Raw genomic sequence first — 15,819 nt, forward strand, 5'->3', positions numbered from 1 at the left:
TATGGGGTTAAAGGAGATATTTTTTTTTTGAAATATTTGTTCCTTTTAGTAGGCTACACAGAAAATAATATCACCAAAATATTTCCAATTAAAAATTTGATTGAAGTTGAAAATTTTTTATTATTAATAAATTAATTGATACAATTAACATTTTAATCAAGATGGAAATATTCAGTTACTTAAGTCAGTTATTGAAAATTTTTAATTAAACAATTAATTTATACAATTAAATTTTTAAACAAACTCGGAAGACTAACGGCCATTTTCATGTAGCTCCGTTATGCTTTAATTGCCAGTTAACAGAAAGTAAATTGGAAATATCTTCTCTTCGGTTAAATTTAACTGAAAAATGTTGGTCATTTGATTTCCTAACTGGCCTATGGAATATAAAGCCAAAATGACAGCTTCGTCCCTAATACGGTTTAAAAGTTGGTTAGTTAACGGAACACTAACGGAGCTTTATGAAAATGGGGGTAAGTCAATTAAAAATACGTTTTTTTTAATTTTTAACTTAAAATTTATTTGAAACTATAAATTTTTTAATCAAACTAAAAACACGAAGTCAAAATAAACCCAGCCAACTGCACTCAAATTGTTGATTTGAAATTGGCAAAGGAAAAGAGAAATGTTTATACAAAGATTTATTTCGGCAAAAGCCGACTATCATAAAACGTTTTTCAGAAGGTTCAAGTGTGGTTCACTTTGGATTTGGTGAACTACCAGAATTTGTTCTGATAATTGCTTGATACTTTTGCGGCAAGTAGAGGATGCTGATGAGGAATGTTGTAATTCCGAAACGTGCGTCCATCCACCCATCTTGAAGTCTATAGGGCTTTGCCCAAATAAATTTGACAAACATCTTTTCCTCTGTTGGTTAAGCTGCACTTGTAGTTTAGTCAATACATGGTTCTATGCTGAAATCAAAAATAACAATAGGGCTGTTTTCTTTTAGCACTGGATACCCTAATCCTTGAAGGACAAAAAGAAAACAGAGTACTCGTTTATCCAGGACATCTCCAAAAATATGCAACACTGTCATCTGCTGTTTAAAAACAATCACAGAAAAGAAGTGAAATCTTGCATTTTTAATGTATGAAATGCTCCAATTAGTAATAAATATTTACTGCTGCGATTATTGATGACACTGTATCACTTTGAATTTCATGTTTTTCGATAAAATAGTCACAATATATTGCTATTGTGAATCGAAGAAGCGTCACAAATGTTGCATCCAGTGCTAAAAGAAGACAGTCCTAATAATGATTGAAGAATAAATCAACGATAACAAAACGACTAATTGAAAATAGCTACGTTTATAATAAAAAAAAATTATTGAGTTTTGCAATCAACATCAATTAAATTTTTAATTGAATCAATTAAAAAATAATTGAAATTTGCTAATGAAATCAATTAATTTTTTAATCAAGTATTTTTCTAATGTCCAATTAAAACTATAATTTTCGTGATTGAAGACATTTCAATTAAAAAATTAATTGGATCAATGAATTTTGTGATTGAATCAGAAAAAAAAATTTGTGTGTACATAATTATCACATTAGCCTTGTCCGAACTAACCCCTTATACAAATAATGTTTCCAGAAATGTTTTATAATACTTACATGCAAAGTCCAATTGATACTCAAAAGTCTCATTAAAATAAAAATAAATTTTATTATTTTATTAATTTTAAAACAACATTTTAATTTATTGAAAGGCACTTTTTTTACTTTTTAATTTGACACATTAGTTTACGGCTTTTATGATATAAATTCTAGTTGGCATCCTGATTAGATTCTATCCACATCGGGGTGTGCGAAACATTTATTTAAAGTCAAATATTTGCATGTTAATGTTCCAAAACAAATATACAACTTATTATATGTTTGTTTTATTTTTCTGCCATTTCATGGAAGGATACGCCACTAGAATTTGTTTCAAATTATATTATTATTTATTTTTAATCTAAATGCTGATCAACAGCTGGTCTAAATATAACATCTCATTACTGATGTATGCATGTATTTTCCATTCTGTTTTTTTTTTTGTTTTAGGTTTCATTTTGTTAACCGAAAATTAATAATAAAAAAGGGATCAAATATTTATAAATGTAATTAAGTGTATAATATGCGGTAATAAAAAGACTTCTTATAAAAATACCATATTGCTAAACTTCAATTAAAACTCACAAAATAATTTCAATTGAAAAACGCTTCGAATTGTGTGAGTGTGTGTGTGTGTGAAAGTGAAGGTCATAGAGTGGCGGTCTTCGTTTGCGAGTTAGACCTAGTTTTTGGCCAAGGCACTTGTGCAAAATTCTAACAAAAACGAAGGCCAATAAAATGTTTGTTTTACACTTTTCTTTACTTAATTATTTAGAAGAAAAAAAAAAACAAAACTAAAGAGATATTATTAGCCAAACAACAAAACCCCAATCAACCAAAGCATTGCACAGTGGTTCGAAAGCAATCAAAATAGAAATGGTATCATAACTCTTAAATAATAGAAAGGAACCCATCAAAATGTTCTAGGTATTCCATGAGGAACCGTGGTTGTTGTAGTTGCTAGGGATATTTTGTACGAGCCAACTAATATTTTCACATTTGAAATATTCTCAAATCTATGTTGATTTCATCTAATATTGACTTTGATTAGATTTCGGGCATAGTCTCCGTGGGCTATTAAAAGCATGAGGGACGATAGGAAAATATTTTCCATCACAAACGAATAAAACAACCTTAATGGCAAAAAATTCTCTTTATTAGCTTCTGCCTTTTTCAAAAATATTCAATTAAAAATTTAATTGATTCAACAATTTTTTTAATTAAAACAAAAATCAATTATAAGAATTAATAATATAAATCAATTTTTAATTGGATCAATTAAATTTTTAATTAGCTTTGGTGATTGATACTATCATTTCTGTGATTGAAGACATTTCAATTAAAAATTAATTGGATCAATTAATTTCGTGTTTGAATCCATTATATATATATTTTTTTTTGTGTATCCGCATACATGCCTCAACACATCTCAAACACAAAGTCTTTCTATGAATACCAAAATAACGCTCTTAAGGTCAGTATTATGTTGGCATCATTGGCCATTTTGTTGACGGTTACTTTCCTTTAATAATTTATTTCACAGTAAATAAACATTTTCAATTGTTGCATTGGATCATTCCTCATAATAATATATACAAAAATTTGAAACAAGAAAATATAATTTTATTCTGTTTTTGCAGATTTATTTTTGATTTTAGCGGCTAAATTCGAACTTAGTACCCACCTTTACACCTAAACAAGTGTTCGCCTAACGTCAGCCGACATGGTTCTGTTTTTACGGATAGTGGTAAATCTGCTCTTTTTCAATGTTATTGAACTTCTATGTCAGCAAATTCCATAGTTTTTTTTTCAAATTTGTGCAATTTTCTGGCTCATTTAATCCATTTTATGAATCTTCCTTATATTTTTGTAAATATCATTTGTAAATATCATTACCGATACTGATAAATAATACGACTTTTATCCCCATCTCAAATACCAGTCGTGTTATTAATATACCTTATCATCGCCGACACTGATTTATAATACGGTTTTGATTACAAATACCAGTCGTATTATAAATACTTCTCGGCTACATTTAGAACTTCAGTTCAAAGCATGCAAATATTTCAATGGCATTTTTTTAATGTTGGTAATGGGATATCCCCCTGAAGACGGTTGAATAATATGATTCCTTAGTTTTTAAGAATGACGCTTTTTTGTGGTTCTCAATGGAAAATATCAGTGGTAAAGTTACCTACATTAGAACAATGATACCAAAGATCTTATATCATTTTCTACAAATGTCTAGAGCATTTTGATGTAGTCATCCCAACAGTTTAGTATTGTTTTTTACATTTTAGACCACTGTGCCTTGTTTGTTGACTACAACAACACTTCTCACACCTTTTCAACCGCAATAGTGTGTGTATGTGTACATTTTTGTTTCGTTAAACTTTATTTTACTAACTATTACTACAACATAGTTTTTTGTTTTTATTTAGTTAGTATTAGTTTATTTGAGGTTAAATAAAATAAAATCAAAAAAATAAAAAATCATAAAACCTGTATCAGTCTCATTTGATCACCCTTTTTATAAAACAATATATATGTTAATATTCATATATATTTATGTATATATATGTATGATGAGGCAAGTTTCTAACTATTACGCTTAGTTTACAAAAGAAAAAATCAATGCAACAGTAATATTTGGGTTATGACTGATAATTAAAAAAAATAAAATAAAGTACAGTACAGTAAAGAAAAAAAAAACTTAAAAACAATAATATTTAAAAAAATAAAACATTAGTATAACAAGGAAATGCAAGGCACATTAACTATCCAAACACTATAAAAGAAAAACATTTGAAAAACGCTTGGATACAATTCGTATTCAAAGAGTTATGCTGAGAAGCTAGTTGAATTCAAACCAATCTCAAACATTTATCTTTCATTGAGCAGATTTGTAACAAAAAAAAAACTATTTCATTATGGTTGACAGAAGAAAGCACCTACATATTTGCGAATGTGTTTCTGTTACGCCAGCAAGGTTCATTGCTTTACTTTGACTACTTAATAAGCTTTTAAAGTTCGAATTAAGTTCGCATCTATCTATTTCCTTCAACATTTTTCTTGTCGCAACAGTTTGTTGGGCCACGGCTGATTGGTTGCCATGCTCTCTTGTTTTCCATTTGAAATCCCTTGATTTCTCTCCTTTAAGATACAATTTACAATATTGATGATCATGAAAATGAAATTGGGGGTTGGAAGCTTTATTTATGACGGTTGAAATGTAGGACATTAAGCATGTGCCGGCAGTGTATTCTTCTCATTTCGCTTATTTTCCCATCTGGCCACTGCGGGCAAGGGATAACATAGGAAAGCCGATAATAAAATTAAACTGCCAGAGAAATAGAAACAGGCATTGTAATCCTGTGTGGCATCGTATAAAGCACCTGGAAATAAGAACAAAATAATAGTGTTGGTTAAAAGGAATACACCCAGGGAAATTTGTTAGTAAGCACAACAGAAAAACGGCAAGAAGTCTACGGAAAAATGGAAAGCAGCTATTGTTTTCAGATTCAATCACAAAATTAATTGATCCAATTAATTTTGTAATTGAAATGTCTTCAATCACGAAAATGATAGTATCAATCAAAGTTTTAATTGGGCATCAAAAAAATACTTGATTAAAGAATTAATTGATTTCATTCGAAAATTTCAATTAATTTTTTAATTGATTCAATTAAATTTTTAATTGATGTTGATTGGCAAATTCAATTAATTTGTTTTAACTAAAAACGAAACTATTTCAATCACTTTCTATAACTATTATTATTAATCCTTTTTAGTTTGATTCAAAAATTTATAGTTTCAAAAAAAAAAAAAAATTAAAAATCCCTAATTTTTGAACTGTCTTATTATTTCGAGTTTGATTAAAAAGTTAATTGTATCAATTAATTTTTAATTGAAAATTTAAAAAATTTCAATCATAGACTTAATTAACTTAATGTTTCTAGTTTGATTAAAAGATTAATAGTATCAATTAATTTTTTAATTGAAAATGTTTTCAACTTCAATCAACTTTTTAATTGGGAATATTTTAGTGATATTTTTTCTGTGTTTGCTATTTTTAAACTCTATTTTTTCCTAAAAATGTTTTGGGCTGGCCGAAACAAACCGAATATTTATGGTAACACAATATATTAAGAAAAGAATTTTGTACACTCAAAAAACAGTGAAATTACCAAAAGGGAAAATTTTGATTTATTTTACAAATTTTAGAAAATTTTAACTATACTGTATTATGATTCACTCAACCGGTGGACCGGTTTCACTTCTCCCACCGACTGTCGGTTTTCATTAAAATCCCATTTTCGGACGACCGATAGAACCGGTCTTTTGAAGCCTCAACAACCGACATTCGGTTTTAATATTTTTATTGAAAAATTGCCAATTTATTGCCAAATTTAGGAAAATACATCTGGTTATTTTAATAAATTGCAATGAAGGCACTTCTAAATAGGTACAACGTGAATTTTAAGTAAAATAAATTGTGTCCAACTTTAAATAAAATTTTGAATTATTTTTTTGAACCGGTAATACCGTCCACAGGTTTTGGAAAAAATACGATTTTTCAAAACCGAGAAAACATGACTTTCAAAAAATCCGGATTTTTGATCACTCTAATTATGAACGCAGATGTCACGCCGATTTCACAAATATAAGTAAATATTTTTCGACTAATTCAAGAAAATTTATTAGACATAATTATTTTTTAATTAATTTCGAAGTTTGAAGGAAAAACATGGAGTTTAAAATTATAAAAATTGCTTTAGTAGCACACAAAGTTCATGATGGGATAATCAAAATTTTTGCTTATATCATTTGGGATTATAGGGCAGACAAAAAAAATATTTCTGGTTCTTGAATATACTTTCGGTGACATTTTAGATCCTAAAATTTTTCCGTACTGTTGTCCGCTAGACTATAAAGTTCAGAAAACAACGACATATATTTCTAGCAGACTTGTTTCCATAAGTGTAGCAAATATTTGCCAATATGTTCCGATTTCTTTGAGTTACATCGGTACACCCTAATTTCTATATATGCACTCACCCGCTATAGGACTGCCAATAGTTGCAGCAATACCCTGGAATAACATAAGGAAACCGAAGGCATTCGTTAGCTTCTCCAAACCAATCATTTCGACGGCAATCAATGAACGCAGAGCCGAAAAACAGGCAATACAGAAACCAAACAATACAGCAAATGTCCATTGGGTAGCGGTCGTTATGATGAATCCACTGCAAATGGTGGCTATGCCACCAGCGGTAATAGCTATATTATTTAACCACAATGGTTTCACACTGGGGAAAGAGGTAATGGAGCCACAGAATATCCTAGCAATTGTATTGAAATAGCCAATGGCACTGACAACCTGCAAAGCACCGCTCTCTTCCATGCCAGCGAAAACAGCACGAGGTTTCAAGAAAGTAAAGGGTACAAAGAAACCCATCATGGTGAGGAAACCTGAGAAGGCCAACAGCATAAAAGATGGCGATTTCAGTAATGTTACATCCAACATAGTTGACAGAGTACGGCGTACAGCTTCCGGGCATATGTTACAACCACTTTCACGTTCTTCGAGTTGATCTTGTTTGGTGGGTAATCTGGTAACGGACATGTGATAAGCGAGTGACGATTGTGATTGGTATTGGGGTATACGAGTGAGGGATCCGCTGAAGAAGATATCATCACGATACATGGGTCTTGTGACGGCGGTATTGACAGCATCTTGAGAGCCAACATTACTGCGGCTTCCGATGTTAAGGGGCCGCTTGCCGGATACGGTGTGACGGCGAGCTTGGACAACCGTGGGTTTAGCTTCGGTAACCAACAAGTTCTCATTCTCAGTTTCTTCTTCGTTTTCACCCACTGTGGTAAGTTCTTTATTAAGATTAAAGGTCATTTGGGAAGGTTCCCCATTAGGTGTGGTGGGTTGAGATTTGCGTAGATTCTTCATTTCAGTACCCTTGCCAGAAGCCCCCGAAAGGCGACGTTCCAAATTGGCACCCTTAAATACCTCAGCTGCTGTGGGATAATGATGCTTTGGTGATGATCCCATATAGGTATTGTGGGCAGAATTGGGCATGGAATAAGCAAAACGACCTTCTGGCAGTGGTTTGCTGAAAGCATTTGTGGCAAATTGTTGTTTTGGTGCAACAGTATTACCATGACCATTAGCCTTGTTCTTGTTGTCTTCTTCGACGTTGCCATTCTCAGTGACAGCCAATGTCAATGGTTGAATGGGCCTGAAAGCAATACCAATAATGGCACAGGCGATAATTATCATACCTTGAACCTGCAACATGCGTCGCCAGCCATACTCGTGTAACAAGTAATTTGACAAGGGGGCAAAGACAAATGTACCCACACCTGATCCACACATAGCAATACCAGTGGCCAAAGCTCTCCACTTCTCAAAGTAGAAACCAATGATTACCACCGCAGGAATATATACCATACAGAATCCAATGCCACCAAGCACACCATAGACCACCATCAACAACTCTATGCTGTTCACATAACTGGATAGAACAAAACATACAGCTGCAAAAAGAGCACCAGCAATAGTTACCGGCCGGAATCCAAAACGATTGGCCATTGCACTTACAAATGGACCAGCCATTAGATAACAGCCACTCAATAGGGATGACACAAACGACACATAGAACTTGCTCACATTAAACTCTTTGATCAGATCGTCTTGTATGAAACCAGAACAAAAGACAATACCATCAATGATGGTACAGCATAGAAATGAGGCCACCATAACCACCCAGGCCCAACCACTGTCGGGCGGTACTACAACAGCCGCTGTTGATTTGTCTACATCCTCGAATTCCTCCGCATCCTGATTAGCCTTGCTGCTCACCAAATTCTGAGAGGCTGCTGCTTCATCGGCAGCTGGAGCATTCCGATGATTTTGATTTGTTGTGGCCATTTAATCTGAAACAAATGCCAAATGATATGAAATTATTAAAAATATAGATGAGATAGATATATTTATATATAGACATAGGTAAATATTGTATATATTTATATACATATATTAAACAAGAGTAAGATATGTATATTGTATGGGGCCGATTATATTCCTACATGCCAAAAAAATGTTTATAGCATTTACACCTAATTTTTTTGCCAACAGAAAAATCTCTTCTCTTCATTTTTCAGTTGTTTTAAAGACAAAAAACTTGTTAGACACAAAATTAATACTCGTTATCCCAAATTCGATTTTACCTTTAAGGAAATAACTTCAGTTTTTTGATCTGATACAGATCCCATTTATGGAATATTCAGTATTTTTTTTTGCGATATATTAAAAAAAAAAAACTATTCATATACAAATAAATGTCAGTTTAAAAAACCAAATTTTAACGGATACTCCAAAATAAAAAAAATAGTTTTTAATTACAAAACTACTTGGAACTGAAGATGCAACATCCTAAAAACAAGTCTTGCCCCTTTTTTGAGGCTTTTATTATCCTAAGTCAAAATATTCAATAAACTTAATTTAAAGATTATTGTTATAAATCAAAAATGTTTTTCATTTTATTACTCCGAAGACATATTAACGCAAAATTTAATGATTCGGGTCCTAAATGATAATGAAAAACAATCAGAGCAAATTATTATGAAATTTACATATTATAATATCTCCTTTAAAAGTTTTAACGACTTAGCTTTTCTATAGAAAATTTTATTTCTATAGAATATTTTGTCAACATTTTATTTCTATAGAAAATTTTGTCCAAATTTTATTGCTATAGAAAATTTTGACAAAATTTTATTTATATAGAAAATTTTGTCAAAATTTTATTTATATAGAAAATTTTGTCAAAATTTTATTTCTATAGAAAATTATCTCAAAATTTTATTTCTACTCGTATAGAAGATTTTCTCAAAATTTTATTTCTATAGAACATAATGAAGAAAATAAGCTGAACTTTATATATTATGATCTCTCCTATTAGTGACAATTTTTTGGTGTATAAATATGCCTTGAATTGTAAATGTGTCGATTCTTAAATATGTATATTTAGGATTAGGTTTTCTATAGAAAATTTTGTCAAAATTGTATGTCTATAGAAATTTTGTCAAAATTTTATTTCTATAGAAAATTTTGTCAAAATTTTATTTCTATTGAAAATTTTGCCAAAATTTTATTTCTATAGAAAATTTTGCCAAAATTTTATGTCTATAGAAAATTTTGCCAAATTTTTATTTCTATAGACAATTTTGCCAAAATTTTATTTCTAAGAAAATTTTTACAAAATTTTATTTCTATAGAAAATTTTCACAAAATTTTATTTCTATAGAAAATGTTGTCAAAATTTTATTTCTATAGAAAATTTTGTCAAAATTTTATTTATATAGAAAATGTTGTCAAAATTTTATTTCTATAGAAAATTATCTTAAAATTTTATTTCTACTCGTATAGAAGATTTTCTCAAAATTTTATTTCTATAGAACATTTTCCCAAATTTTTATTTCTTTAGAAAATTTTCTCAAAATTTTATTTCTATAGAAAATGTTGTCAAAATTTTATTTCTATAGAAATTTTTTGTCAAAATTTTATTTCTATAGAAATTTTTTGTCAAAATTTTATGTCTATAGAAATTTTGTCAAAATTTTATTTCTATAGAAAATTTTGTCAAAATTTTATTTCTATTGAAAATTTTGCCAAAATTTTATTTCTATAGAAAATTTTGCCAAAATTTTATGTCTATAGAAAATTTTGCCAAATTTTTATTTCTATAGACAATTTTGCCAAAATTTTATTTCTAAGAAAATTTTTACAAAATTTTATTTCTATAGAAAATTTTCACAAAATTTTATTTCTATAGAAAATGTTGTCAAAATTTTATTTCTATAGAAAATTTTGTCAAAATTTTATTTATATAGAAAATTTTGTCAAAATTTTATTTCTATAGAAAATTATCTTAAAATTTTATTTCTACTCGTATAGAAGATTTTCTCAAAATTTTATTTCTATAGAACATTTTCCCAAATTTTTATTTCTTTAGAAAATTTTCTCAAAATTTTATTTCTATAGAAAATGTTGTCAAAATTTTATTTCTATAGAAATTTTTTGTCAAAATTTTATTTCTATAGAAATTTTTTGTCAAAATTTTATGTCTATAGAAATTTTGTCAAAATTTTATTTCTATAGAAAATTTTGTCAAAATTTTATTTCTATTGAAAATTTTGCCAAAATTTTATTTCTATAGAAAATTTTGCCAAAATTTTATGTCTATAGAAAATTTTGCCAAATTTTTATTTCTATAGACAATTTTGCCAAAATTTTATTTCTAAGAAAATTTTTACAAAATTTTATTTCTATAGAAAATTTTCACAAAATTTTATTTCTATAGAAAATGTTGTCAAAATTTTATTTCTATAGAAAATTTTGTCAAAATTTTATTTCTATAGAAAATTTTGTCAAAATTTTATTTATATAGAAAATTTTGTCAAAATTTTATTTCTATAGAAAATTATCTTAAAATTTTATTTCTACTCGTATAGAAGATTTTCTCAAAATTTTATTTCTATAGAACATTTTCCCAAATTTTTATTTCTTTAGAAAATTTTCTCAAAATTTTATTTCTATAGAAAATGTTGTCAAAATTTTATTTCTATAGAAATTTTTTGTCAAAATTTTATTTCTATAGAAATTTTTTGTCAAAATTTTATGTCTATAGAAATTTTGTCAAAATTTTATTTCTATAGAAAATTTTGTCAAAATTTTATTTCTATTGAAAATTTTGCCAAAATTTTATTTCTATAGAAAATTTTGCCAAAATTTTATGTCTATAGAAAATTTTGCCAAATTTTTATTTCTATAGACAATTTTGCCAAAATTTTATTTCTAAGAAAATTTTTACAAAATTTTATTTCTATAGAAAATTTTCACAAAATTTTATTTCTATAGAAAATGTTGTCAAAATTTTATTTCTATAGAAAATTTTGTCAAAATTTTATTTATATAGAAAATTTTGTCAAAATTTTATTTCTATAGAAAATTATCTTAAAATTTTATTTCTACTCGTATAGAAGATTTTCTCAAAATTTTATTTCTATAGAACATTTTCCCAAATTTTTATTTCTTTAGAAAATTTTCTCAAAATTTTATTTCTATAGAAAATGTTGTCAAAATTTTATTTCTATAGAAATTTTTTGACAAAATTTTATTTCTATAGAAATTTTTTGTCAAAATTTTATGTCTATAGAAATTTTGTCAAAATTTTATTTCTATAGAAAATTTTGTCAAAATTTTATTTCTATTGAAAATTTTGCCAAAATTTTATTTCTATAGAAAATTTTGCCAAAATTTTATGTCTATAGAAAATTTTGCCAAATTTTTATTTCTATAGACAATTTTGCCAAAATTTTATTTCTAAGAAAATTTTTACAAAATTTTATTTCTATAAAAAATTTTCACAAAATTTTATTTCTATAGAAAATTTTGTCAAAATTTTATTTATATAGAAAATTTTGTCAAAAGTTTATTTCTATAGAAAATTATCTTAAAATTTTATTTCTACTCGTATAGAAGATTTTCTCAAAATTTTTTTTCTATAGAACATTTTCCCAAATTTTTATTTCTTTAGAAAATTTTCTCAAAATTTTATTTCTATAGAAAATGTTGTCAAAGTTTTATTTCTATAGAAATTTTTTGTCAAAATTTTATTTCTACAGAAATTTTTTGTCAAAATTTTATGTCTATAGAAATTTTGTCAAAATTTTATTTCTATAGAAAATTTTGTCAAAATTTTATTTCTATTGAAAATTTTGCCAAAATTTTATTTCTATAGAAAATTTTGCCAAAATTTTATGTCTATAGAAAATTTTGCCAAATTTTTATTTCTATAGACAATTTTGCCAAAATTTTATTTCTAAGAAAATTTTTACAAAATTTTATTTCTATAGAAAATTTTCACAAAATTTTATTTCTATAGAAAATGTTGTCAAAATTTTATTTCTATAGAAATGTTGTCAAAATTTTATTTATATAGAAAATTTTGTCAAAATTTTATTTCTATAGAAAATTTTGTCAAAATTTTATTTCTATAGAAAATTATCTTAAAATTTTATTTCTACTCGTATAGAAGATTTTCTCAAAATTTTTTTTCTATAGAACATTTTCCCAAATTTTTATTTCTTTAGAAAATTTTCTCAAAATTTTATTTCTATAGAAAATGTTGTCAAAGTTTTATTTCTATAGAAATTTTTTGTCAAAATTTTATTTCTACAGAAATTTTTTGTCAAAATTTTATTTCTATAGAAATTTTGTCAAAATTTTATTTCTATAGAAAATTTTGTCAAAATTTTATTTCTATAGAAAATTTTGTCAAAATTTTATTTCTATAGAAAATTTTAACAAAATTTTATTTCTATTGAAAATTTTAACAAAATTTTATTTCTATAAAAATTTTGTCAAAAATATGACTTCGACTTATATCGCTACAACATTTTTACAACATTTATTGCATTTTTCCATTCTGAATTTCAAAAAATGCAATAATAACTTTAATATATATTGGAAAATTGTATATAATAAGAATCCTGCACTTTATTTAATTATAGGACTTTTTCTTTTTGTGTAGTTAAGCATTAAATAAAATAAAATTAATACGTTATATAAAAAATGTGTCTTAATTTCAAAGAAAAAATATTAAAGGCAAAAATACAACATTCTCAAAACAATTCTTAGCCAATGTTCGAAGCCTTTTTAAATTTATTCGAAAAATTTTATATCTCCATTAATTTAAGTATTATTTCCTTAAAACAGAATTTTTTATCTACACATTAATGAACATTTGGTTTTATTCAAAGACATTCGGTACAAATTTCAGAGATGAATATTAAAAACATAATGAATTTTTTGTCTAAAGCAAAGACTATACAATTTAATTAAAATTCCATTATTTCAAAGAAGTTTGTCCTTAATTTTGTGTAAAATATATGTCCAAAAATTTTGCTTTGCTTAATCTTTTATATAACGCAATTCAGTTTTTTGATGTGTGTATTAAAATAGGCGAGAATATGGATAAAACATGTGATATCTTCGAGTTTTTTGTTTGAGGTGAAGAACATATATTGAAATGTCACGATTTCAAAAAAAAAAAAAAAACACACACACATACATACAATCACTTAATAATATATTAAATTTTGGTCATGCTTATAGGAACACAGATATGTGGGTTGGTGGAACTGGTTGATATATATAACCGTAAGGTAGAAAGTATTTAGCATCATTAAAAAGACAAGTTCATTGTGTGATGTGTTCCTATTGTTCCTGTGAATTATGGCCTGCAGCCAGTCAGCCAAACCAATAACACAATTGACAATGCCATAATGACGCACGTGATGCGTACTTTGTTGTCTTTTCCTCATTTAAAGATGGTGGGGTGGGGGGTAAACACACATGTCATATCACATTTGTGTGTATTAAAGTGTACTTATTTTGAAATAATTGATTTTTTTTAGCGAAAGGCGATTTTTTTTTGTTAAAAGTCATTGCTTGAAATTTGTACCAAAAAACAAACTTACTCAAATTTGAGATTTTATTTTTAAAATTTATAGGGTATAAAACCAGTATTCCATGTGGATGGATTTTTGTTTTATTTGGGATCGGTATAGGTCATATGAGTAACAGGGAACAGTGAACTCAGTTCTTAAAATTCCATTTGACTTTTGATCGAATTGATCTCTATTTTTAGAAGAAAAAAAAACAGAAGGAGGATTATAGAGGAAATGATACATATACAGTAGCTGACACGCACAGTTATGTAGGCTATATGAATGTAATCGGCCTCCTTCTTGCACGTGTAGTGGCTAGACGAATCAATACTAACATTTGTTTAGTCCTTACTTTCTTCTCTACACCAGGGATGGAAGATACAAATTTTAAGGAAGTCAAAAATTGTATTTTTTGAGCGAAAAATTACTTTTCGCTAAATTTCACCAAAAATTCCACTGAAAGATTATTGTCAAGAGCTCCTTTAGACTGAATTTTAAAGAAAATTTTGTTTGTCAACTTCTCAATTTGAAATATTTTTTGTTTTTAGTTTTATATCCGCTTACAAAGACTACCGTAGTATTGTAATCCCGGTTGGCACAGTTGGTAGAATTATACTGTTTGGTAGATTGGTAGAATTCATGGTACTTCATAAATGTTCTGTAGATAAATAAAAATAAATTTTTGACAACATTTTCTATAGATAAAAAAAAACTTTGACAAAATTTTCTATAGATAAAAAAATTTTGACAAAATTTTCTATAGATAAAAAAACTTTGACAAAATTTTCTATAGAAATAAAATTTTGGCAAAATTTTCTATAGAAATAAAATTTTGACAAAATTTTCTATAGAAATAAAATTTTGATAAAATTTTCTTTAGAAATAAAGTATTGACAAAATTTTCTATAGAAATAAAATTTTGACAAAATTTTCTATAGAAATAAAATTTTGATAAAATTTTTTATAGAAATAAAATTTAGGCAAAATTTTCTATAGAAATAAAATTTAGACAAAATTTTCTATAGAAATAAAATTTTGGCAAAATTTTCTATAGAAATAAAATTTAGACAAAATTTTCTATAGAAATAAAATTTTGGCAAAATTTTCTATAGAAAGAAAATGTTGACAAAATTTTCTATAGAAATAAAATGTTGACAACATTTTCTATAGAAATAAAATTTTGACAAAATTTTCTATAGAAATAAAATTTTGACAAAATTTTCTATAGAAATAAAATTTTGACAAAATTTTCTTTAGAAATAAAATTTTGATAAAAATTTCTTTAGAAATAAAATTTTGAAAAAAATTCTATAGAAATAAAATTTTGGCAAAAAATAAAAAAAAAATTGACAAAATTTCCCAAAGGAAACATGTGACAAACTATTCTGTAGAAATAAAATTTTGACAAAAAAATTAATTTCCTTATAAATAAAATCAGACGCAAATGGTTTTGGTTTCTTGTAATCAATATAATGCACTTTCATTTAAGCAAATATCAAGTACCCATAAAAAATAACTCTTTCTACCGAAACGATTTTTTTAAACGAAGTTTTATTTTATTGGTAAAGATGTTCCTTTAAAGGCAAACAAATAAATTTGTGTGTGGTTCCCGCGTGTCCAACGAAATTTGTTTAGCCTTAAAGAAACAATTTTAACAGCAAACGAAAACTTGGTTGATTTAAAA

At 26.7% G+C, this 15,819-nt stretch overlaps 1 protein-coding gene across 3 annotated transcripts in view; it reads right to left on the reverse strand.

Annotated features, from left to right (window-relative positions):
• Nucleotides 1-1,646: 1,646 nt before the first annotated feature.
• Nucleotides 1,647-15,819, reverse strand: part of LOC142240582 (monocarboxylate transporter 9) — a 62,041-nt gene continuing 47,868 nt past the window's right edge. For all 3 annotated transcript variants that reach the window (XM_075312274.1, XM_075312273.1, XM_075312275.1), the window contains 2 exons: nucleotides 6,663-8,555; nucleotides 1,647-4,999 (listed from right to left, as the gene is read on the reverse strand). In XM_075312274.1, coding sequence (XP_075168389.1) covers nucleotides 4,845-4,999; nucleotides 6,663-8,550 — 2,043 coding nt within the window. In that variant the 5' untranslated portion in view covers nucleotides 8,551-8,555 and the 3' untranslated portion in view covers nucleotides 1,647-4,844. The remainder of the gene's footprint in view (nucleotides 5,000-6,662; nucleotides 8,556-15,819) is intronic.

Source organism: Haematobia irritans, chromosome 5 (genome assembly GCF_050003625.1).
Source record: "Haematobia irritans isolate KBUSLIRL chromosome 5, ASM5000362v1, whole genome shotgun sequence".
Classification (NCBI taxonomy): Eukaryota; Metazoa; Arthropoda; class Insecta; order Diptera; family Muscidae; genus Haematobia; species Haematobia irritans.